At 38.2% G+C, this 24,170-nt stretch overlaps 3 protein-coding genes across 8 annotated transcripts; all 3 read left to right on the top strand.

Annotated features, from left to right (window-relative positions):
- Nucleotides 1–292: 292 nt before the first annotated feature.
- Nucleotides 293–2,404, top strand: LOC135646228 (uncharacterized). Of its 6 annotated transcripts, none has more exons than XM_065165556.1 (7): nt 293–548; nt 648–1,266; nt 1,377–1,499; nt 1,581–1,655; nt 1,736–1,801; nt 2,029–2,067; nt 2,145–2,404. In XM_065165556.1, the coding sequence occupies exons 1-7, from the start codon at nt 325–327 to the stop codon at nt 2,310–2,312; spliced, it is 1,314 nt and encodes a 437-aa protein (XP_065021628.1). In that variant the 5' UTR covers nt 293–324; the 3' UTR covers nt 2,313–2,404. The 6 variants fall into 6 exon arrangements, with proteins under 6 accessions (XP_065021628.1, XP_065021630.1, XP_065021629.1 ...); XM_065165558.1 differs by having other exon boundaries at nt 1,587–1,655; XM_065165557.1 differs by having other exon boundaries at nt 651–1,266.
- Nucleotides 2,405–3,860: 1,456 nt separating this feature from the next.
- Nucleotides 3,861–14,515, top strand: LOC135645822 (dolichyl-diphosphooligosaccharide--protein glycosyltransferase subunit 1A-like). The gene is made up of 10 exons (XM_065164608.1): nt 3,861–4,024; nt 5,856–5,900; nt 7,113–7,747; nt 7,837–7,984; nt 8,098–8,274; nt 9,525–9,593; nt 9,690–9,779; nt 11,529–11,687; nt 12,749–12,973; nt 14,127–14,515. The coding sequence occupies exons 1-10, from the start codon at nt 3,926–3,928 to the stop codon at nt 14,316–14,318; spliced, it is 1,839 nt and encodes a 612-aa protein (XP_065020680.1). The 5' UTR covers nt 3,861–3,925; the 3' UTR covers nt 14,319–14,515.
- Nucleotides 14,516–17,639: 3,124 nt separating this feature from the next.
- Nucleotides 17,640–18,460, top strand: LOC135645823 (RING-H2 finger protein ATL80-like). The gene has a single exon (XM_065164609.1). It carries the CDS (start codon nt 17,714–17,716, stop codon nt 18,287–18,289), a length of 576 nt encoding a protein of 191 aa, XP_065020681.1. The 5' UTR covers nt 17,640–17,713; the 3' UTR covers nt 18,290–18,460.
- The last annotated feature ends 5,710 nt before the right edge of the window (nt 18,461–24,170 follow it).

Raw genomic sequence — 24,170 nt, forward strand, 5'->3', positions numbered from 1 at the left:
GCATGCACGCACGGTTTCGGGGGAAAACGGAAGAAGAGTCTTTCGATTGCACCAGTCAAAGGTTAATTAACAGCCATTAAAGCCATTAATTAACTGTGTCACACAATTGAACTACACTTTCATGTTGCGTGGCGAGTGGGGCTAACGCCATAATAATTGTCCACAACCCAAGTGGGAAGAAACGACACGAGTTGAGTACGCTTTGCTGTCTCCCATCCTCCATCTCTCTCCATCTCACGCTGATGTCATGCCATCGGCTGTGCTCTCCTTATATATCCACGAGTCTGCAGCAGAAGCCAAAGCAAAGCTCACTATTACGACGCCATGGCTCAACAAGGCCTCGAACTCTCGACGGTGCCCAACGACCGGTGGGAGATCCACCCCAACCCCTTCTCTCGGACCGCCATCACCCAGTACTGCTCCAACGCTGCCGCCGCTGCATCGTTCGCTGATGCTTCCAGCCACTCAGCCCTCAGCATGGACTCCTCGTCTGGTGATGTTTCAGGAGAGCCAGCGGAGAACCGCCACATGTGGAGCCATGTCCTGCTGTAAGTATTACGGAAGACGCCATACATAATTGCTACTCATGGTGATCTATAGATCTTTCCCTCTGAGTACATAAGCGAACCAAACTCGTCCTCTGAAAGTAGGTGTCGATGTTGCAGAGACGTAGAAGATGCTGGGGAGGTGGATGATGGGGAGAACTTCCTTGAAGTGCTGAGCTCAAGAAGGCTAACAGCAGATGTGTTCGAACCTGCATGCGCTAACTCCAAGAAGATGGACAGCTGCAGGGAATTGCATCCATTCTCTCTTCACTCCTTGGGAAGCCTCATGCAGCCAGATTTCGCTAACAACTGGTCTCTCGCTCCTTCGAACCCACAGCTCGAGCATCATCTTGCACCATCAACGTGCGATGGCTATATCTCTGCTTCGATGTTGATCGATCACTTGGCGTCTGATACTTCTCACGTTACGCATGAAATCCCGGTTTCACCGTCGTTTACTGTCGACGCAGTTGTAGGAGAAAACAGTAGAAGCTATTATGATCACAACGTGAAGCCACGGAGTCACCAAACAGGTCTCAACCATGAGTTCTGCGGTGGAATGGCAGAGGCTTCATGGTCTAACCGTAGAAGTCCGTCAGACCAAGTCCCCTTTGGTGGATGCTTAGGCAAGCAAGCTGGAATGGAGTTACCGGCGTCAAAGCCTCGTGTAAAAGGCTCAGATTTGTGTTGTGGCAATAAGCAAGCATATGAAAGATCATCAGTAACTCTCTCGCTCTCTCGCTCTCTCTTTCTCGTTTACAGACACAAAACCCTCAAAACATTACATGTAATTGTTTCTGCTAAGAAGTAAAAGCTCATTTCTTACTGCAGATAAGAGGAAATAGCAGGAATACCGGAACAGTTGAAGGAAAGAAGCAAAGATCTGATGAAGAGAGTACAGAGACACTCCTCAAGAAATCCAAGTATGATAGCTCGATGGTTTCACCTACTAAGGTTAGGTTAAAGATACGCATTTATCATACTGTTTCTTGGAATATATAGAACAGGGAGATAATGTATTCTTGTCGGAAACAGCTGCAGGTGCCCAAGGCAAGGATGGCAGCTGAAAGAATCAGTGCTCTACAGCAAATTGTATCGCCATTCGGGAAGGTAACCGATATCACCATGTTCTTCGTGATCAGATAGAAAAGCATGAGTTCATCCAACACTCTCTTTTGCGAATTTGTCAGACAGATCAAGCATCTGTGCTCATGGAAACCATATTTTGTATCAAAACTCTACAAGAGCAAGTACAGGTAACACCATAAACTTCTCGTCTTCTGGGAGGAAAAGTTCTATTACCATTCCTATAACTTTACTGCTTCATCAGTTTTGTCTTGATTAACAAGAATATGTTGCATCAGAGACCAAAATTGAGGTTTAAGTCACTCGACCTCAACCTTTTGCTCAAGAGATCTCAATCTCAATCTCTGTATTAGTAATCACCAATTAATTGACGATAATTCTTGTCCTAACCATGCAGTTGCTAAGTGATCCATACATGAAGTCAAGTGCTAGCAAGGTACTTCAAGATCTTTCCTTATCTATTTCTTACAGTGGCAAATGGACTGCTACATGATCTGTATCTGCCCTTCGCAGGATCACAATTCATGGGGACAGTTGGAGAGGAAGGTAAAGGCTCAGGCAAAAGTTGATCTGAGGAGTAAAGGGCTTTGCTTGGTTCCTATTTCATCCATCTCTCAAGATCATACAGACAATAGCAGAACAGATTACTGGATGCCAACATACAGAAGTTGTTTCTACTAGTTAGAGCCTTCTTGCGTAGATCTTTAGATCACCAATTCTGTCAACGACATGTAATTGTCCGACAACATAAATGTTTCTACCAGTTGTTATTATTTTGATGGAATTGTTGCTGTATTGTTTTGTTTAATACCACGAAAATATACTGTAATGCTATTTAAAAACATTATAATTGAGTAATGTCTCGTATATTTTAACTTCAATTCTTTCGTGAAAAATGAGAAAATGGTATCGTATGATTTTTCTAATTAATTTTACTCATATATAAAGGGTTGCACAAATTATATTTTTTACAAACATAAATCATCTAACATCATCCACACAAATCAATCTAACATACCCAACAAGTCAATGGCAAATGTTAAATAGAATACAGGTGCATAGAGATGTAATGTTTGTAATGTTTATGTTTGGTAACACAAAAACAATGTAACTTTCTTCATATCTACGTTGTGTTAACAGTAATTAATGATGCATTAGCTACAAACTCGCCTAACTGGAAGCATTATATACATAGTTAACTGGTTTACGGCCAACTCATGATTATATCAAATTAGAATATATTAAGAAGTTTGCTATTCGCAATCCTTAAAAATAATAAAATATTTTTTTATTATTTATTAACGATCTTTTTTTTTTCTTCCCTATAACCTTTTATTTCATTCGCTCGCTATCAATGCCATCATCACAAACACGATTTGTCACCTCCTTTCGATGTCTCTAGATCCTTATCACATGTGTAGACAGAGGTAACATTGCTTGCCACCTCTCTACTCGCCGCCGACATTGCTTGTCACCTTCTTTGATGACACAATGTCTCTCCACTTGTTATTGGCATTGATGATTCTTGTTAGACACTTCCTTCGTTATCTTTATTTGTAACTTCCCCAACTTCTCCTTTATAAACATCACAAACATCCACTATGCCAATCGTTTACTCCTCTCCTTTGTGTCCTCCATAGCCCTTTTAAAGAAGCCTCAAGCATCAAGGGGGTGTTGAGGTAGTCAAGCTCGAGCGACCACCCAAATAAACTCGAGCCATCACCTATTGCCACTTCCATCAATCGTTTGCCTCTCTATGATTATTGCTCGTGTTCACTTTGATCATTGTCAATCGAATCGGGGAGGAGGAAGAAGAGTACGACATATACGTTAACTTATATAAAGATATTTTAAAAATATTTAAAAAATAAAAAATAAGATTGTAAATAGTAAAAAAATTATGAATAAAAATCTCCTAGATTAACATCATTACATGTTGACATTTTTAACCTCAATTAGAGCTAATCCAATCAGGATAAAATATTTCACTATTTTTCTATAGAATGCAAGAACAAGAAAGTAGTATTTTAATTTTCATTTACTCAACACCAATAACAGAAGTCAATCAAGGTAAAAAATAAAATATTGTTATATATATTTTTTGTTTTACATATAATCACACAAAGAAAGAGACCGAGATGTAAATTGAGCCGCATGATGGGCCCAATTCGACCCATGAAAGGGTCCGTTACGGTCAACCTTACAAAACCCTCGATCACGTCCTTCCGTTATATGTTTGCGGTGGCCTAAGTCTTGTTCCTGTCTTTCCTGCCTGGTTCGATCCAGAGAGCACCATGGCGATGGTGTCCCGCTTCGCCTTCTTCCTTCTCTGGATCTCGGTGCTGTCGTCCACCACGCACTCCGAGCTCGTGATCTCGAGAATCGATCGACGGGTGTGTAGATCTACTGTCCTCTCTGTTTTTAGGGTTTTGGGTGATCCTAAGTCCCCCCTTTTTTTTTGGGTAGTATGAGTGCGATCGGTTTGTCCGATGTGGTAAATCTGGTATTTGGGTTTCGATCTGCTACATGAAATTGGATCCTCGTCAGAAAATGATGGAATAGTTCGTAGGAAGTATTGGGGCTTTACGAACATAGATCGTGTAAAGATCCTTCAATATGCACCACAAGTGGAGTCTCCACGTGCATTGTGGAATTTATGCAGTGGGTCCTGTCATTGAGATATGAAAGATTTTCTGGTTTTTGAATACTGCAACTATTCTCCTGTGAAGCCCTTATGTTTTTGTCGCACCAAGTTTGTGTTATTCTGGTGTTGGATATGTAGTTTATTTTTGCACTGGAGCTGCAGTGTCAACGCTCCGAGCCTCTAAGTTTGCTTGCTCTTGTTGGTAGATGTGGATGAATTCAGAATGATCCTCCATTTTTGACTTAAGGATTCCTCCTCCAAAACGGTTTGTTGCAATGGTGGTTAACTGATGCTCTAATGCAGTTGTCAGAGAACAGGAAATCATGCTGATGATAGTTATTTCTCCATAATAAACTGTTTAATCATTTTCTGTAATAGCCTATTTGCCGAAGTCTAAAAGCTTTGAGCCACTAGTTTGAGTACAATAACTTAACTCTGCCAGAATCATGATATATGCAGTAGCCAGCTATGATGACAACCCAGTTTTAGGTGAATATAATGCTCAGTAATTAACAAAATATTTACTTGATTGGAGGTCACAAAAATTCTTGGGGTACCAGAACTATATCACTATGTTCTCATCTTTAGGATTTTTTTTCCCCCTAGAATTTTGCAAGTGATTTTAATGGACACAAAAACCAAGCTGAGCTTGCTGGGATTCACAGGTTTAGGATTGATTATAGTACTTACAAACTAGGAGTAGTCTTAGTATTGGGGATTAAGACCTGTCCATGTGAGCTGAGTCATACCATCTGGGCCAAGTCTTTCGAAATGAAAGATGATCAATTGGGATCTGATTGAGCGAAAATATCAAGATCTGGGAACAGTCATTCGAGGCCACTTGGTAAGATTGATTGATTTTAATTTATTTCTGGTCAACTAGTTACTCTTTTGCAATTATGTTTTGCAAGGGCAATATCACTAGCAATTTGAAGTGTCATTGATTATATATGTATTATTACATTCTAAGTTAAAAAGACACCCTTAATTCTGCTGCATTCTAAGTTATCTTCTGTGCACAACACAAGCTGCCAGGTCCCAAATTGATATATTCTACGTGTGATGTCATATGCAGTAACACAAATGGATCAGAATGCCTATGATTGTTGATTGAATGTGAAAGTGTGAAACAATGCAACATACATTGTAAACAACCTGATACTAGATATGGCAGCTGATTTTTTTTATTGGGTATATCCTAATTAGTTAATCATGGGTGGACTAAATGCTACTACGCGTATTGGACTGCAATTTCATTCTTGATGTTGTAGTCATATGAACCACAAAGTGAAAATTCAAGCAAGAGGTGTAAGGAAGGTGATGAAATATATGACACTTTACTGAAGGCTAGGATCTTTTGAACTAAAAAGATTTGTAGTTTTCATGATCATATTGTTTTAGAGATTTGACTGTGTGATTTAGTGAGCTACTATGTTTTTTATATCCATCAACCTGTATAGATTGACGCTACCTTGTTGAAAACATGCTTTGGAATTTTGATATTCACTGATCTTGATGTTGATATGTTGTTTGCTATGGTTATCGTGGTTCACTAACCATGATGCATATATTGCTAACAGGTTGATTTGTCTTCTCACATTGTACGGGCCCTATTCTCAATGAAGGTAATCTGCTCTATTATATTTTTCATAATCTTTAGGGCACTAATGGGTTACTCATTACTTTTTTTACACATTTTTTTTCTGCTTTCTGAGCTCTGTGATCATAGATCATTTCATGTATTTTTTTCTTCTGTACATGAGATATGTGGTTAGTGACTATTAATTTTTTTTATCTTTTTGTTAGTTTGTGTTATGCATGCATATGTATGTTGAGAGAAAATATAACTGAAATTGAGCTTCATTGCCATGACATGAGCTAATTAATACTTGTCTTTCATAAAAAATATCTTACTTAAGCTTATCTTTAAGTATTTTAGTAATTATGATTTTGCTGTTTGCATATTCTTTCAAAGTATTCTGATAAAGAAAAATCAACTAAAGAGATGGTATCCCCTTTAATCATACAAAATCTTGTTCTTAATAACCTGTGAAATCAAAGTGAACTGAGAAACAAGGCGACATAGTTTGAGGCCTTTTCTAGTCCGACAACAGGTTGAATGTTTTTTACTTCTACAATGGCTGCACAAGGTATCAGCTTTTAGAGGTCTACGTGGCATCTATTTGGATGACTGTAGTTATAAAATAAGTATTACATTACACAAGCATGCTAAATAACACAATCATAGGCAAAAGGGGAGAGAGAGAGAGAGAGAGAGAGAGAGAGAGAGAGAGAGAGAGAAAGAAATAAATTAAAAAAATGGTGTCATGTCACTTCCACCTGAGGGCATCTCCTTTAGTCTCCGGTGTTTCTCCTCTATTATGGTTTTGAAGGAGGATTGAGGGCCTGTCAGTGGTCTCATTTATTTTAATACATTACTGCAAGTGCAAAAGCATCTTCACTGTACCAACAAGATAATTATCTAGTTGTGCCATATCATTTTGTCAGTGGTCTCATTTATTTTAATACATTTATTTCAAGTGCAAAAGCATCTTCACTATACCAACAAGATATGTCTAGTTGAGCCATATCATTTTACTATGACTCAAGTCTCCCATTTGAGATAAGTTATTGTCTCAGATTCTGAGAACCATTTCCAAACATTTGACTGGTCAAAAATATTTTATGTATTTCAACTAGTCAATCATTACTTCATATTCTGAATTGATCTTTTTAGTGCTGGTGGCAGAAATAGACTTGCTTTTTCTGCTTAGTTCAGAGGTTTACTTAATAATATCAATTTGGTCATGTAAACTTATTTTTTCCCCATTGTCTAGGTAGAGAATGTTGGCAGTAAAGTTGTATCTGAAGTTTTGCTGGCTTTTCCAAACATGCAAGCAAAGAACTTGGCAGCAATAAAAACGTTATATAATGAAGGGAGAGGAAAAGTGAAAGCTTCTAGTGTTAGCCTTCCTACTGCAGTTGTTGAGCCAGAGGGGATGCCCCCAGAATTGACCTTTTACTCCGTATCTTTACCTAAAGGTTTGGAGAAGGGAGGAACTGTGAGTTTGGATGTTTTGGCCGTATTTGCTCATTCTCTACAACCATTTCCCGAGGAGATTACTCAAGCTGATGGACAGCTTGTTGTATATCAGGATAGTGCTTACTATTTGTCTCCTTACACAGTAAAGGTCCAGACTCTTGGTATAAGATTGCCTGGTGGAAGAGTCGAGTCTTATACAAAATTTCCAAATGCAAAGCTTGTTGACTCAGAAATTACGTATGGCCCGTTCGAAAACCTTCCGGCCTTCTCCTACTCACCTGTAATTGTTCATTTTGAAAATAACTATCCTTTTGCAGTGGCACATGAACTAGTGCGTGAGATTGAGATTTCTCACTGGGGTAATGTTCAAATTACAGAGCACTACAACCTTGTTCATGGAGGTGCCAGGACAAAAGGCGGTTTCTCTAGGTTATTTTTTCGTTCATTTATTTGTTATGCTTTCTATTTTTGGGAGCTTTTCTTGGAATCTGTTTCTTACTCATTTTCGTTGTTTGCAGGCTTGATTTTCAAGCCAGATCATCCGTTAGGGGGGCTTCATCATTTAGTCATCTAATTTTTAGATTGCCACCAAGGGCTCACTCTATATACTATAGAGATGAAATTGGAAATATTTCAACATCACATTTCTGGGGTGATTCCAGAAAGGTACTTGCTATATTGTTGGATCAACAGAATTATCATTTCCAGGTCACTGTATAGCTTTGAATTTAACTGGTAGTGTCAGTCTGAAGTTCACATTAGATGTTTTTTCTCTGCAGACACAACTTGAAATAGAACCTAGATTCCCAATATTTGGTGGGTGGAAGACATCTTTTACAATTGGCTATGGTTTACCATTACAAGATTTTCTATTCAAGGTGGATGGAAAGCGGATGCTTAATATCACATTTGGTAGTCCCATGGATGAGGTCATTGTTGACAATCTTATTGTGAAGGCAAGTTAACATTGTTCTATTTGATATTTTCATGTAACCTGTACACTATTTATTTACTTCAATTTGTATTGACAGAAGGCTTCTCTCTTTAGAACAGTCACTGTCACTTGGTAACTAAATTACTAGATGATTAACTTTATGTTTTTAAATCATTTACTTTAAAAGGTTTGTTTGGCATTTATGCTGTATAATTTCTCTGTCACAAGTATCAGTACGATAGAAGGGGAAGATGTTTTGCATCGTGTATTCAATCTTCTTTTTTTACACAAATGAATCCCAAAGTTCTCTTTATGTATAAGATTCAGTGTTTATATCTTGATTTTAGCAAAATAGTTTGTATGAAATGTTAATTAAGCATGGGCATGCACATGGGGTGAGAAAATTGAATACGATATGACATCAAAGGAGGTCGATCAATGAATATGTTGTTTATAGATAATTGGATATAAATTCATTTATATCTTCACAAAAACTCATTGTTTAATTAATAATCATTTCAAAATTCTTATGGTTCATTTTGGCAAAAAAAGATCAAAGTTCTTTGAAGGTTGCAATCAACTAATCAGACTTTTGTTTATGAGAATACATCATTCATTTGTCATAAAGCTGATATTTCTGCTCATTAAGTTGATGATTTCAGGGATGGGATTAATTGACAGAAAAAAATGTTAGACAATTTTAGTTTGGATGCTGATTGAATCAAGTTTAGGTCCGTGTTTGATTCGAGAGTCTGGATTAACTTTAGGATTGAGTCGGCATATAATTTCTATGCTTGTGGATAATTTGGTAGATATTTGAGGGCTCAGCTATAATATTCTTTAAAGGAATCCAAGTAACATATCCAGAGTGGTTATTTAGGTAGCCCTCTTAACATAATAAAAAAGATACTAAATGGTTTAGATACTCAAGAACAGAGCTAAACCTTTTAGGCAGGATACTGTTAGTAAACTTCTTTCCTTCTGTCAGATGCCTTGTCCAAGCAGTTGAACAAGGTTCAAATTCTGATTCGTACATGGTACCCCTTCTCTTGCCTTCTCAGTATGAAGCCTTTCAAAATTGACCTTAGTAAACCAACATTTTTTTTGAATATATAACATTGTTGTTATGATTAAAGCACTGTTTTAGCTGAATTGTATCACTGAGATCTTGATGAGTTATGTAATATTTTGTCTATGAGGATTTTTAATTATTCTTTTGTGATCTCAAATCATCTCTTGTTCTCTGATGAAAAATGAAAATGCTCACTGCAGGTTGTTCTCCCTGAAGGTTCAAATGGAATTTCTGCTTCTGTTCCTTTTCCTACGAAACAAGGGGAAGAGGTAACTCTTAATATTTGAGCATTTAAAAACTTTTTAGATGCTATTGACATCAGCCAGCTTATGGATATGATACTGAAAATGATTTCTCTTTTTCAGATAAAATATTCCCATCTAGATATTGTTGGAAGGCCTGTATTAGTCCTAGAAAAGAGTAATGTTGTTCCGGAGCATAATCTCTATTTTCAGGTATGCCTTTAAATTTGTTAGAAGTTGATATAGTTATAGCTTCTTTTGTTATGTGACATTCTAGAAATTTCCATTGCTTTATGGTGCTAACAGTTGACAACAATTCTCCATGATCATCACTTGATTGAGTTGTCTCTGTAGGGGTATTTAGTTTGTCGATTTGATAAACCAAAAAGAACCCCTTTGTAAATCAAAATATGGTTCGTTTGAAGAGTACTTCTTACTTTTTTAATGAAAACACACTTTTTCTGATAAAGTTTATTTTAGATCATCATGTTTAATATGTAGATCTCACTAGAAGCAAAAATCTCCAAACACTTTCTGCATTTTATTATGGAAAAGTACAGTTTTTCAACTTTTTTTGAGTTGATTTCATATTGCTTACCCATGCCTCAAAATTTGGCACTTGAACTACTTGTGGTTACTTCTGTTGCTACTTTTCTCAACCTACCTATATTTAACATACGAATGGCATGTGCATTGAGATTTAAGCGCTAAATGGACAGAGAGACATATGTGAACTCAAGTTTTTCCATGTATTAACATGCGTTCGTAATTTCATACCGTACCAGCATTTTGAATTTAGCTCGGTACAGTACGGTATGAGCATACCGAGTGATATGCTAATAATAATAATAATAATAAATAAATAAATAAATAAATAAAGAGCGACATCGCCCCATTTCTTCCCAGTCATTTGAAATTAAAATTCTTTGTATTAACTACAGTCTACCAATGATAATTATTTTTACTATATCTCAGTCAAAATTTGTGTATTTGCTAATGAGCAAGATATTGTGGAACCAAATATAAGCTCTGAGCAGTCCTATGAACCACTGGAGGTTAGTTCTGTTGATTCTCTTTTTTCAACCCACCTATTGTTATATTCAGCATAGAAATGGCATGTGCATTGATATTTAAGCCTAAAAAGGACAGAGCCACATGTAAACTCATATGTTTTTTCTTTGTGTTAACTACAATATACCATTGATAATTATTTTTACTATATCTCAGTCACAATTGGTGTCTTTGCTAAGAGCAAGATATTGTTGAACCAAATATGAGATCAGAGCAGTCTTATGATTTGTTGATACTATTAGAAGAAAAAGTAGCTTTTTGTACCTTGAGATGGCAAAGAACATTTTATTATTCAACATTTGAGATGTGCAATGTTGTTTTTTGCTTTAAATGAAAAAGATCCAGTGTACTTCTGATTATTATATAACTGAATAGCTAACATGACCATTCATATCTACTTAGTATATTTGGATCTTTCTTTTACATTTTTGTTGTTGATTCTTTGCTTTTCAGAAATACAATTCTATATTTTTCGTAAAGCAATTACAAGTCAGATATAATCTCCTTTGATGGCAGAAGTTAGTCTTGTAGTTAGAATTTAGCTTTGGTTTTAAGAAATTTCATCTTGTTATGATTGTCTAAGTCTAATTAATATTAGATTAAAGGAACAATGTGCCTTATCCTTTCGGAGATTGAGCTCATTGGAATTCTTGCAAGTAGCCTCTTACATGTAATAAAAGATTTACCTGTCTGTAGCAAGGCAGATATCATGGCAGTACATTTAGTTCTTGATTCTTATTTCTATTTGAAACATTGTTGATACAAGAATTATGCAGGCTATTTTAAAGTGATGTTTAATGCATGAATTTTCATTTTGTTCTCATCTTGTTACTTGTATTTTTTTCATTAAATGAACAAAAGATTGGATTTACTGATTTCAAGTGTTTTTAGGTGTACTACCATTTCAACAACCTCTCGTCGCTTGGGGAGCCAATGATGCTGATTTCTGGCTTCTTCCTCCTTTTTGTTGCTTGCATTGTTTACATGCACACCGATATGTCAATCTCAAAGTCTTCTGCTTCGTATCTTGCAAAAATTCAATTAGAGGAGGTACGAAAATTTTGTTTTCTGTATCTTCCAACTAGAGAAGCTAAATTGATAGAATCTTCTTTTTTGGTTTAAACCAGAAGGCATAGCTTCTACTATTAGGTTTTATGCATACTATCAATTTGTTGTAATGGATGAACGATCCACTAATTACAAACACTTTACTTTCTTGAAATAGTACAAGGTCTCCTATCTTAAGTTGCTAATTGGTTTTCAGAAAAATATTCTCATTTATCAAATTTTGGTAGGAGGATTTATATTCTTTTGTGGCTTAACTAATTAAGGTTTTATATGAAGAGAGCATCCAGCCATTGATTCATCAACTTGAGGCAATCATTTAAATGGTGTGTCCAAAAGTGAAATTGGTTTTGATATTTTGAAAAATGTGGGCTCAGGAAGGAGTAATGGCACTTCTCGAAGGAAATAGCAGCCATGTCAGTCGAAGATTGAAGGTTTTGTTTGTTTTAATATAAGTGAACTTGTGGTTGAGATGTTGGGCATTTGCATCTTGCTATTAACTTGTTGGCGATGTTTGGATTTAGTAGGCTATTAAGATAATTAATCTAGTTTGAGCTAAGCCCTACACATTGACTGAGGAAAGGATTAGTATTATATACGAAAAGGTGTCTACAACTATTTTGTTTTTTGCTTATTTACATTAAGATTGATGAACTGAGATATGATGTATATGCAGTTAAATGGATTGTATATGCTTCATTGAATGTTTTTAGGGGTCAATAATGACAGATACATGCTTTCCATACTTTCTTGTGTTCTTTCATACTGAACTTCTGTGATACTACCAAACAGTTTTTTGTCTACTTTTATTTTCAGACGACTTTTGGGTCTATCATGTACACACCAAACAAGGATAACTTTTACTTGCTACCTTTGAATGCTTTTTATGTTTTTTGTCAAATTGTCTTGTATTATTTACTTTGACAATTATATAGGTGTACATATATTTTATGTGCTCTTTCTACCCAATTGAAAGACTAATGATATTTTCTATCATGTTGCGGAAGTTTGAAGTCTAAAATTGAACCTTGTTGATCTGATCATAGGTGCAAGCAACAGTTCAGCAGATCCAGAATATCATCAATCAATGTTTAGCAGTCCATGACAAGCTGGATGCTTCCCTACGAGATCTCTCGAGGACAGGAGATGTCCAATCATGTAAAATAGCTCGTAAGACAGCTGATGCACAACTCAAAGAATTGGTCAAGGAGTTGAAGCCATTGGTGACGTTTCTTCACCATTCTCCTCAGGCTTCCCATATATGGCCAAAGGTTAACCTTTTTTTTATATAGCCATGCTTATGTTCCTTGATTGTTTATTAGCATGCTGTAAATTTTTTTTACTTTAATGAATAAATGAAGTAAACCTTTCCATGAAATATATAACAACAACAAAGCCTAAGTCCCAACTATTCCTATGAAATGTATTAGACAAAATTAGGTGGCCAGCACAATTATAAAGTTAGCTACTCTACAATCAAGCCTATGCTAATCACTGCTAGGTTTGTGGTGTTTATACTCTTTGTATGAAGATTAATCTCATATGGGATCTTAGGAAAGTTAACAGCATCAGGACTTATTGCAACCTAATTCTGTATAACCAAATCCTAGTTCATTTTAATCCTGGTTTGAAAATAACTCGCGTGCCAAACTGGCATCTGGATTCCGGACAATTAATTTTGAGGAACTGGATATGTTTCAGTCAAATCTGACTAAACCTGTTTACTTGTCTGAGCTATCAGAGCTGTTAGAGTTAATAATATCAAGGTTTTATTGTTGAATGGAGGTCTTCTGGTTATTAATCATGCCACCCGATGGAATTAGTATGATGCCATTCTCCATTTTGACCTACTGGCATTGCATGACCAGGACAGATGGCATGTGCAATCCATGGTCAGAAGTGGGATATAGTTACAAAGAATTCCTTAATAAAAATAGAAGAAAAAATACTCGGTGAAAAGAGTTCTGCAAACTGAATATATACTTGGATCTGATTCCCCTGTTGGTTGTCACCTCTGTCATTTGAACCATGTCTAGACCTGGTTTTTGGCTGAGGTTCATAATGTCTGAATCCAGAGATAGGATTCCTTAGGTAGGAACACATGGGGCATACTAGCTTGGTGCTAGTTTAAGGTCTCTTTGAAGTCATTAGCAGTGGCAGACCTTCCTATTGTTGCCATCATAAAAATATTAGTATTGGTCGCTTCCACAAACTTTTGAAGCCTGTAAATATGCTGGTGGTCTTATTGGTCTGTGTTCATCCTAAAGTGCCTTGGAGTTTTGTGTGAAAAGGTATGCATGGATAATTTGAGTATAGCATTACTGATGAATTTTACATTCTTTCATTGGCTGTAATCCATGTTTTCATTCTTCTTGGATTTTTTTCTCATTGTTGTTCAAAATGACAATATGTTTTTGTATTTAGGTAGAGGAGCTGGTTGCAAAGGAGAAAGATATGCAAGAGAAGATGTTTCTGAGACATTCCACGGTGGTTGATTGTTTTGAGAAGAAACTTGGTGGGCGAGAAATAGAGAACCGCGTTGCATCACAGCAGCAGAAATTAGCGGCCCTGAGGCAAGAGGTTGACGATCTTTTGGAGTTCCTTGATGAGATCTAGAACAAACTATCATCTCATCATAACTATGAGATTTTTCTTTAAGATATTGATGTCAAATCTTGCATGAGCCCAAAAATGTTATTCTATCATGTTGGTATTTAAGTTTACCGAACCACATCATCTGAGGTCATATTAGGACATCCAGGGACAAGACAGCACCTTTTTCTTGAACATGAATGTCATGTGTGTAGATGTTATGGCTGCGGGTAATCTGGCTCTAACCCCTCTTTAAGTGATTTATTCTACTGTGCATTAACCTCAGGGTGCTGGTGCAGGAAAGAAAGATTACTTCCAACGAAGCAGGTCAGTCAAGTAACCCTGTTTGTCCCTTTAGTTTTGTGACTGAAACTAATGTGGAATTAATGCTTTTATGGAAATAAGCTTGAGCGATTATCCGGTCACATATGCACTGATTGAAACTCGAGCAGGTATCACTGATCAGGAGCATGCTTATCAGATTAGCTTATTTTTTGCGATCATGTATCTCAATAATATCTTTTGCAGCTAACCTCTCCATTCATATAAATTCATCCTGAAGTGGTTTTTGACATTATTTCCCATTTTAAGTTTTCTTATGAGGGGCACCGGAATGCCTCGTTTACTGCACTCCTTCCCATGCATGTAAATTCCTCCTGGTTTTTTGTCAGGGTTTATTTCACCCCTTTTGACCCCTCTGGTTCAGCCAATTGATGGCGGTGGAGCTTATCAGGTTGACCCTTGGAATCCTGTCACATCTCTTTCCGATAGATTAAGCACCCATGTCATGGCATTCTGGCCCATCCAAGAGGGTCAGTAATGTGGCTCACAGAGACCACCATCATGTGAAAGATTGGTGATCCTCTGATGTTTTGACAGGCATGGGAATCCCTGGGTGGATGGATGGGTACCTCAAAATATCTATCCACCATCTCCTGTTGACTCCTCGCAGAAAAAAAGATACTTTGATGAACATGGTGGTCTTCTTCACATGACAACCTTGCAGGTGAGGGGCATCCGTCTTTTCCCTTTAGAAATGGAGAGTGAGGCTGTGAAGTTCTCCATTGGCTTCAGGTACTGATTAGCCTCTTTTCATGCATTTTTGGTGGTGGAAAATCTTCTTATCAGGTTTTAATATTATCTTGTTTATATCCAATCCAATCCAAGCGTAAGTATTCCAATTTAAGCCTTGATTGGTTGTCTAGAAGAAACAATCATCAAAAGAAATGTGCACTGTATGATCATAGTGGAAAGGGACCCAATTTATCAGCTCAATTTAGCCATCATTGTTCACTCGAGTGGCACTCAGCCTCACAACGAGCTTCAGATTTTGAGTGCTCATAAAGCTGTGTGACAAAAAGAGGAGCAATTTTGAAGTGATCAATTCAGAACAGGCTGATATGCCACTGAGAAACTTCTCCTGACTGAAATGATTTGTTGTGAAAAAGATGGCAAACGAAAGGACAGGATTGCAAACTGATGCACAGTGGAGTTGGTGAGGTATCATTTGCATGTTGAAAGTCACCGTTGATCCTACTCGTCTACTACGGAGGTAAGAAACACTTGGGTGTTCTGTAACCAATGTTCCAAGAAAGAAGAGAAGATGTGGCACTCAGATTCAGGAGGAACTCAACGCTCCATTGCCACCTCTTGCTTCTCTGACCGAATCATCCTTTGCCATTTATTTACCTCTCGTCGAGTAAAGTGCAGTAGTGCGGGACTCGATGTCATCACAAGAAGAAGTTTCGGTTGCAGCTGTGACACTATCGCTGTATAATTTCTCCTCTGATGCTGGTCGCAGTGTAGCAGTTCCTGGGACAGACAAAAAAATCCTATCAAGAGTGGTGCGAAAACCCTGTTCCAGTTGGATCAACTACCTGTGTAGGTACAGTATACGAAAAAGATGGTGGTGTTAGCCTGGTCCAATGAAGATATAATTCTGAATCCAATCCTCTTATATTGTCTGCCAATCTCATGTTGAGGTGGAGGCGCATGCAGAAAAAGGATGCCCGGTAGGACAGGGCAGGAGAAATGATGACAGTGTTAGTGAAAGCGAAGGCCTGCTTGCCACGGGAGAAGAAAGAGAGAGGGAGATGGTCTTAATAGTTGGAGCTTCTCCGAGAGTATCATTCGCCAACAACGAAAGAAAAAAAAAAAAGGAGTCACGGAAAAGAGATTCGCGGAGAACATGATGAACACCGTCCTGCTCACTCTACCGCCCTCGCTTCATCCCGTATGTGGCAACGCGCAAGTGCGTCGGAAACACCCACTTTTCCTTTGGCATCTACTGCTCTCCCCGCACCAGAGAGCATGTGATCGCATCGCCCTCGAATCATCTCCGAGAAGGAAAGCAGATGGCCCTCCTTTACTCTCTTTGGAGCTTTGTGTCTCTTGGATCTCCAGGTTTTGGACCCAAGCAGAAGAAGAGGCGAGCTGTGTCTCATGTTCCGTTGCTTCCGAAGGTACGAGTATCCGGAGTAGCTTTTGATCTCTCGTTTGTCCTTCACTCATTTTTCTTCTTTTCTTTTTTGTAGCGGTGAGTTTTGCATGGCACATGCATCCTGGTTCTTATTCGTCTCCAAAGTTCAGTCACCAAATGGCTATATAAATCTTGCAGGAGCTTCGGAATGAGCATCTCCGGGGGCTTTCTCATTCAAATTACGTCTGCTACGAATGATGCTGACTTCCGTTTGCAGTAAAATTCTACTTCGTTTTCCTTTATCTTTCAGAACGGTGCCGATCGATCTCGAGATGACAGGACTGATACCTAAAATTTTCAAGTACCACATAAACCAAAATGCAAGGAGAGTATAATCAATCTCTATCGAGTTGTCGTCACATGCAACTCATTTGGTAGAGTCATATATATCATCAACCCGGCAATGCATTGTAGATACGGATTGGAACAAGGCAGCACGAGGCACTAAAATCCATGGCACTTAACCACGTTACTCTGGCCCAACCAAATCATGCCACCGGCAACGCCGCCGTCCACAACCCGAGCCTTTACCCGCCTTGGCGGCACATGAACTCCGCCATCATGTCGCCGGCCCCACATTACACTTCCAAAGAACAATCTTTTATCCACGTTAGTTCGCCTCATCATCATCATGGGAGTCAATAATTCTCTTCGGATCTGCTGGTCTTTAGACCGTTGAACTATCTATGATGAAACAATGTTAATAATTATTCATAAGCACGAATTCTTATATGTATGTAATTATAGCAAAAGTTTAGGGTCTTTTACGTCAAAGCTGTGTTTGTACATGTTGGTAATTTCGTTAAAGATCGAGGGGCTTTTCCGTCAAGTAGTTTTAGTCTGTGTGTTATATATGGATGTGCAAGGGCGTCTAAGATTGCTGATTCCGAGTCTTCCCTCCCCTCCCCCCTCTCTCTCTCTCTCTGTGGTCGACAAGGCAATGCCTCCATCGGCGAGAATCTTGCAGACGAGCTCCGGCTTGCTTCCCGTTGCGGAGCCTCCGGAGCCGTTGTCGGTGGACTCCGACGTGGTGGTGATACTGGCGGCCCTGCTCTGCGCCCTGATCTGCGTCGTCGGGCTCGCCCTCGTGGCGCGCTGCGCCTGGCTCCGGCGGGCCTCCCCCGGGGCACGGCCCGCGCCGCCGAGCAAGGGGCTCAAGAAGAAGGCGCTCAGGGCGCTGCCCAAGGTGTCTTACGGCGCCGCCACAGCGGCGGGCGGGAGGCTCGCTGAGTGCCCCATCTGCCTGGCGGAGTTCGCGGAGGGGGACGAGATCCGCATCCTGCCACAGTGCGGGCACGGATTTCACGTCGGGTGCGTCGACACGTGGCTCGTGTCCCACTCGAGCTGCCCCTCCTGCCGCCGCGTCCTTGTCGTCGCCGCCGACGCCGCCCAGCCGTCGCGGTGCCAGAGGTGCGGTGCCAGCTCCAGCGACGCTGCTGCGGTCGCCGCCACAGCGGCAGCTGAGGAAGTGGCCAAGGCTCGAGAGGACGGCGATGCCAATAGGTTCCTCCCCTGAGTCCTCCTCTCCTTTTCTGCAACTTGTCAAGTAAACAAGATGCAATTTCTCTGCTTAGGGTTTGGACTGGGCGGTGGACTAGACCGCCATGTGTTTGTAGTATGGTGCCTTAGGGTTGTATAATAGTGTAGAATTCAAACCAAAGAATGATAAAAAGTCACTTTTGGTGAAGCATCTGGGATCTGTCTCCCCTTTTAAATGCTGATTGTAGTTAAAAAATGGTTTTCTTTAGTAGAAAAACCCAGAAAGATAGTTTTTTTTTTTCAGCCCTTTGATTCCCTCTTCCAGTTCTGAATGAGAAAGGCAACTCCTTCTCCACCATTGTATTTGGGTGGTGGAATTTTGTTTAAGAAAATCTATCAAAGAAAGGAATAAGGAGCCAATTAGAAAGTTCCTCAGTGAAGCCCTTTTGATAGAGTACAACTTATAGGAGTAAAGTGAGAGGGGAACAAGGAGAGTAAAGGGCATGCATTGTTCATCAAGAGAGGCACATGCAGTTTGGTATGTTTTAGTGGGAGTAGTAATTGTAGTAGGGCAGTGTTTGGGACCTACTTACTGGTCTTCTGACTCAAGTTACCATGTAGATCTGTTTATGTACTTGGAAGTTTGGAGGTTGGAGCAGGTGGAGGGGGTGCCCTCCTCATTACAACCCACAAAAAAAAAAAAAAAAAATCATATAGCAGTGCATAAACAGAGGGTAATCTAAACCCTAACTCAAAGTTATTTATTTTTTTAATTTATTTTGCTGGATTTGAGTGAAATGAATGTCTCAGATACAAAAAAAAAAAAAAAAAATCCACTCTTCTCATAATACTTTAAATTGGAATAACATGACTGTGGTTTGCTTTTGGCATTCAGCTTGCAGTTTATGCAAGTGGTCAATGCAATTCTCTGCATTAAGAGTGTCTGGGATTAAATCTTAGATCAATATTTGAGAAAGATGGGCATTTAGAATCAGATTCTCTGTAGAGGATTTACAACTGACATCCCTATGGAGGGGAGTAAACTTTTGTGATAGATCTTTTCATGTAAATGCAAGTAAGCAAGGTGCTAATTCGGTTGGCAAAAGATCAAAGGGTGGTCAAGTTTAGCATATTAATGCACATAGGTTGGCCTGGTCTTATGTGGATTAATTAGAACGGGCTGGTGCTATGTATATTATATACTCATGCTTGTTGGAATAACTCACTTTTTGGATTTGGTTGTTTCCGCAATCTGATGAGAACACAAGTTGTATTTGCTTCTGGAGCAATCCATGAAAAGTGTGACAAAAGAGTTTTGTAACTCACACTGAAAGCATGACTTGCTTTTCCAAACATCTTGGCCGCACCCATCTCTTTTGTGGGTTGCAATGACTCACCAAAGAGTGTTGAATTAAACTTCAGTTGGAAAGTTGAATGTTAGTTGCTGTTAGGCCAAAGTAGGTAATCAGTCAAGCTTCATTGTTTAGCTTATCAGCGTCTGTATGACATGTGGCAAAGGTCAATGAGGGTTCTAATCCTCAGCCACCATTTGTCTTTAGTCTTTACAAATATATACAGTTACCTGAAAGTGAAAAAAAGAGACCAGGATAAAGAAAAAAGGTACATTCCTTTAGTTAAAATTTTTAATTTAAGAAATGACAAATCAAGATATGAAATCCCATAAGATTGCAGCTACTTTGTTTTTGGAGCGAAAAATACTTTGTTTCAGATTAGATTTTCTTAATCTGGATAATCAATTCTACATCTTTTTTGTTAAAAGGATAGGGAAGAATTATTTCAGGACACCAAATAGTTTTACCTTATCTAAAAATAAATCTATTCTTAAAACACTAAAATTGTTTGACTGGTTAAACAAGCTGGTTAGTTTTCTTTCACCCTGTAATGTGCATATATATAATAATGATAAGAAAGAAACAAATAGAAGAAAAGCTCTAATATTTCCCTGGCTCCATCTTGCGGTAGTACTCTAGTTTCCCACATTTAGTGGTCTATGGCTTTTTGGGCATATTAAGCCTACTTTTTGACTGGTCCTACTTGTTGGTCTCTTGTCACTTCTTTCTATTGGATCCAACCATGTGGAGTATGTGGGCAAATACCACTTGAATCTTGACCACTGTTCCACTACTACCAATCTTATATATCAATGTTCGCAAGTAGTGAAAATGAATTTATTGGAGAAGAAAATTGAAGTGAAAGTTTATGGATGAACTTGCGATCCTCAAATCTAGGTGAGTCTGAGGATTTTGATCGACTTGAAGTTTGTGAAGAATGAAGCCCAATAGGAACCCAAGAGAATTCAATCAAAAATTGTAAAGATGGAGCATGGTAAGAAATCAAAATTTGACGAGCTTGAGTTCCTTGTGGACATTGTACTTGGATGACAAAGTGTACAAATTTCTCGTGCCATAATGCTACCAGAGAGAACCAACCAGAGCTAGAACTTGTCTTTGTTACCAAGAGGGAAAAGGACTTCATAACTTTATTAGCTGTGCTTGATCTTTGGATAAGATTCCATTACAGAATTGGTTGCTTGAGTCTACTGCTGGTCGAAATCTTATCATTGTCAGAGTAAGGAATCCTGGTATTATAGACATATACAAAGGAAATTTATCCCTACATAAACAAGACCTGTACAAGGTAACCCAGTTATGATTAGTAATGAGGAGACAAGGAAGACATGAGAAAGCCTCATTATTAACGGCAAAAGAGATCTTATTGCTTTTTGTTTGATTAGGGATATTGTTTTCAAGCAGTATCCATTATTATGGCTTGTTATCATCGTTTAACATCATTCTCTGATTAAACGTAGATCATTTGCTGCATGAATTCATGTATGTTTGCAGATGCACACTCTTGCATTTGATCATTTGCAAATCCATGAAATATCGTGATTTTTCAAGTTCAATGATAGAAGATTCAATTGTCCTTAGCTCCATAAAAGCATGACAGAAACTTTTCGAACAAACCAACTCTCGTGTAGGGTTACATGCCTGCCTTTACCAACCATCTTAATGGCAACCATCAAACTTTAATGGTTCCACCATTCTTGTCATGGTGTTGGTGGATTTCTGAATGGTACTGAATCAGGATTTATTATCAGAGGACAGGAAGGAATACTTGATCAAAATTGAAAGCAAGAGGTCATAATTTGTATCCTGTTGCTGTTTATGCCAATCAGGTAAATGATTAAGCCCATAAAGAAAAGAGCCAATAGTTTAGGTAAATTTAAGTGTTGACTAGAGTAAAACTAAGTTTATTTTTATTTTAAAATCATCATTTTGTTAGGTCCTAGGAACAACTTGCCGCTAGTCCATGTCTTAGTCCAACTCTGACCAACTTTCAGCAATAAACATAATTGACACCTAGGATGATGCTCACTTTCCCTAAATCAATTCCCTTGAAGACTTTATTAGGTTGGTAACATCACTTTAGGCCAAAGCAGAAGTGCTATAAGTTCCTCTTGGCATCACCAGTCCACCTTCCAACTCTCTGGGACATCCACTTTTGTCATCTACTGGTTTACTAGGACCTACTGCTTATCTTTGCCTCCACCAAGGATGTCCTTGACTATCAGGACAATTTATGTATGCTTTTAAGTATGTTGTCAAGTTGATTAATCTTCTTGTTCTTCTCTAATGACCTCATGTCTTCTGGATTTTGTTGGTGAATCAATCCCACTTGTAAAGTGAGATGCTTGGTTCCTGGAAGCATCCAAAAGGTCATTTGAAATATTTTTGTGTATCTTACCATCTTTTGGAGATCAAACCACTACAATCCCATTGTTGTTGGGTTTGCATCATCTGATCCTGCTTCTTATGCATATATTTTGTGAATCATCCTGAGGGCAATGAAGAAAAAAAAAAAAAGTAACTTGATCCACTGTTCACCTGTGCATGTATGAATTAGCTACCCTTTTTCTTCACAAGGAAGCTACTGATCCTGGTCCTCCATTACCTTGATCTCCATGTCAGGATCATCTTTGATGCCTTCTTCCAAGTGAAGACCATGGGGAAGAGCATCAGGCATGGCAGCCACAGCATTGTTGGTTTCAGCTTCAATTTTAGCTCCACCATTTCATGCTTTACATTTGTACCTGAACAACTTGGCTATTTACATATTTCACCATCATCATCAGTACATGCTGTGACAAACAGTAGAAAACAAAGATCGAGTAAATGATATTACCATGTGTTGAGCAGAAGTGCAATACATGGAACAGAGGATATAATTAAACACTCTGATATGTGCATATACTGATATTGTAATTAGAAAAAAGTATATCTAGAACCCAGAAGCTAGAAGCTTTGACTTGATCTTTCTTTTATCCTTTGATGAAATAGAAAGTGTGGTATTACGTGCATACATTGATTGACTTGTTGATGAAGCACATCTTCCCTATCATCGAGTCAAATTACATTTGCCTTCTGCCAATACTGCAACTTTGTGTTGCATAAAATGGGAAGAATGTATGCAGAAGAAGATGATAAACCATATAGCTTAATTTAACTAGCAGAATCAAGCAGTCAGTAGCAGCAGCCTAAAACCAAATTAATGATGTAAGACAGTAAAATACCATTGTAAAAGACTAGATAGGGTAGCAGGAATAAGGACAAGCTCGGTGTTGGATCCAGCACAAGCTTCAATTGCTTATGTTATGCTTGATACACCATTCTAGAAGCAAATTTTCCTTAAAATTAGTGGAATTATATTTCATATGCCCCATCCCAACACTACAAATTAGTTTTGCATAAAATGGATTCTCCATATTAATGTATTCTTGTTCTATGCCTCTGAATGAGCAGACTGGTGAGTAGCAAGACTGCCTCTGCTATAGGAATATTTCAAGCTTCTCAAGAATTGCAACCTAATATTGTGAAGCAATTCAAGAAAATTTCTGCAGATAATTGGAGTAGGATCATGCACAGGGATCTGAATCAGTACTTAGTGATCATATAACATTACTCTTCTACAAGGAAATTGACAAACCATTATATATAGATGGAGAATTTGAGAGCACAAAGGCACAATGTGAAATAAAAGCAAGCATGAAGAGAGACTAGAAGATGCAAAAGGAGAACACAGAGAGGATTTGCACATCACCTCATGTAGGTAGAATGAGTGACTTCCATCATTTGAAACATGCTTACTTGGAATGATTCCTCAGAGAGGAATGCCATCAACCAATGCAGTACTGGCGTATCAGCATGAGACAAGACATTTGACTTTCTTTTTTGCATCATTAGATTGAGGAGATAGAAACATGGATTAGATCTGTAGTTTTATTATTATTGTTGTTGCTGCTGCTCCTAGAAACAATCAATGTTAACTTGTTTGATTAAATATATGTCAATCAATATTTTTAATAAAGATTAACATCTTAGTTTTTAAAATTATTCTATATATTATATTATATCGGACCATCCTTATTTCATCATGAACTATTTAGATTCCAATCTGTTCATGAACTATTTTTATTTCATCATAAGTTAGGCTAATTATATATTATCCCTTTTAGTTAGCTATCTTTAACATTTCAATCCCTACATTCAAAAGAATTATATTGACATTTACGAAAGTAAAATATTTAATTTTATTTTTTTTCGTATAAAAATAATACTAAAAAAAGGATAAAAAAAGTAATTTTGCTATTCTATCGTCTAAAAGATATTAATTTCATACAAAGGATAATTTTTGTCAAAGTTTCATCATCCTCCTATTTAGCTTCGTTCTCCTCTTCGGCTTCATTATCCCCTCGAACAACTTACCCAACAGCGGTGTCGGTGGTTATCTTTATCTCTTGCATTGTCTTATTTCTCTTGCTTCGCTATCTTCCGCTCTGGTTTTACTATCCTCTTGGATGGCCTATCCAATGGTGATGTTAGTGGCGATCCTCACCT

This window comes from Musa acuminata, chromosome BXJ3-8, assembly GCF_036884655.1.
Source record: "Musa acuminata AAA Group cultivar baxijiao chromosome BXJ3-8, Cavendish_Baxijiao_AAA, whole genome shotgun sequence".
Classification (NCBI taxonomy): domain Eukaryota; kingdom Viridiplantae; phylum Streptophyta; class Magnoliopsida; order Zingiberales; family Musaceae; genus Musa; species Musa acuminata.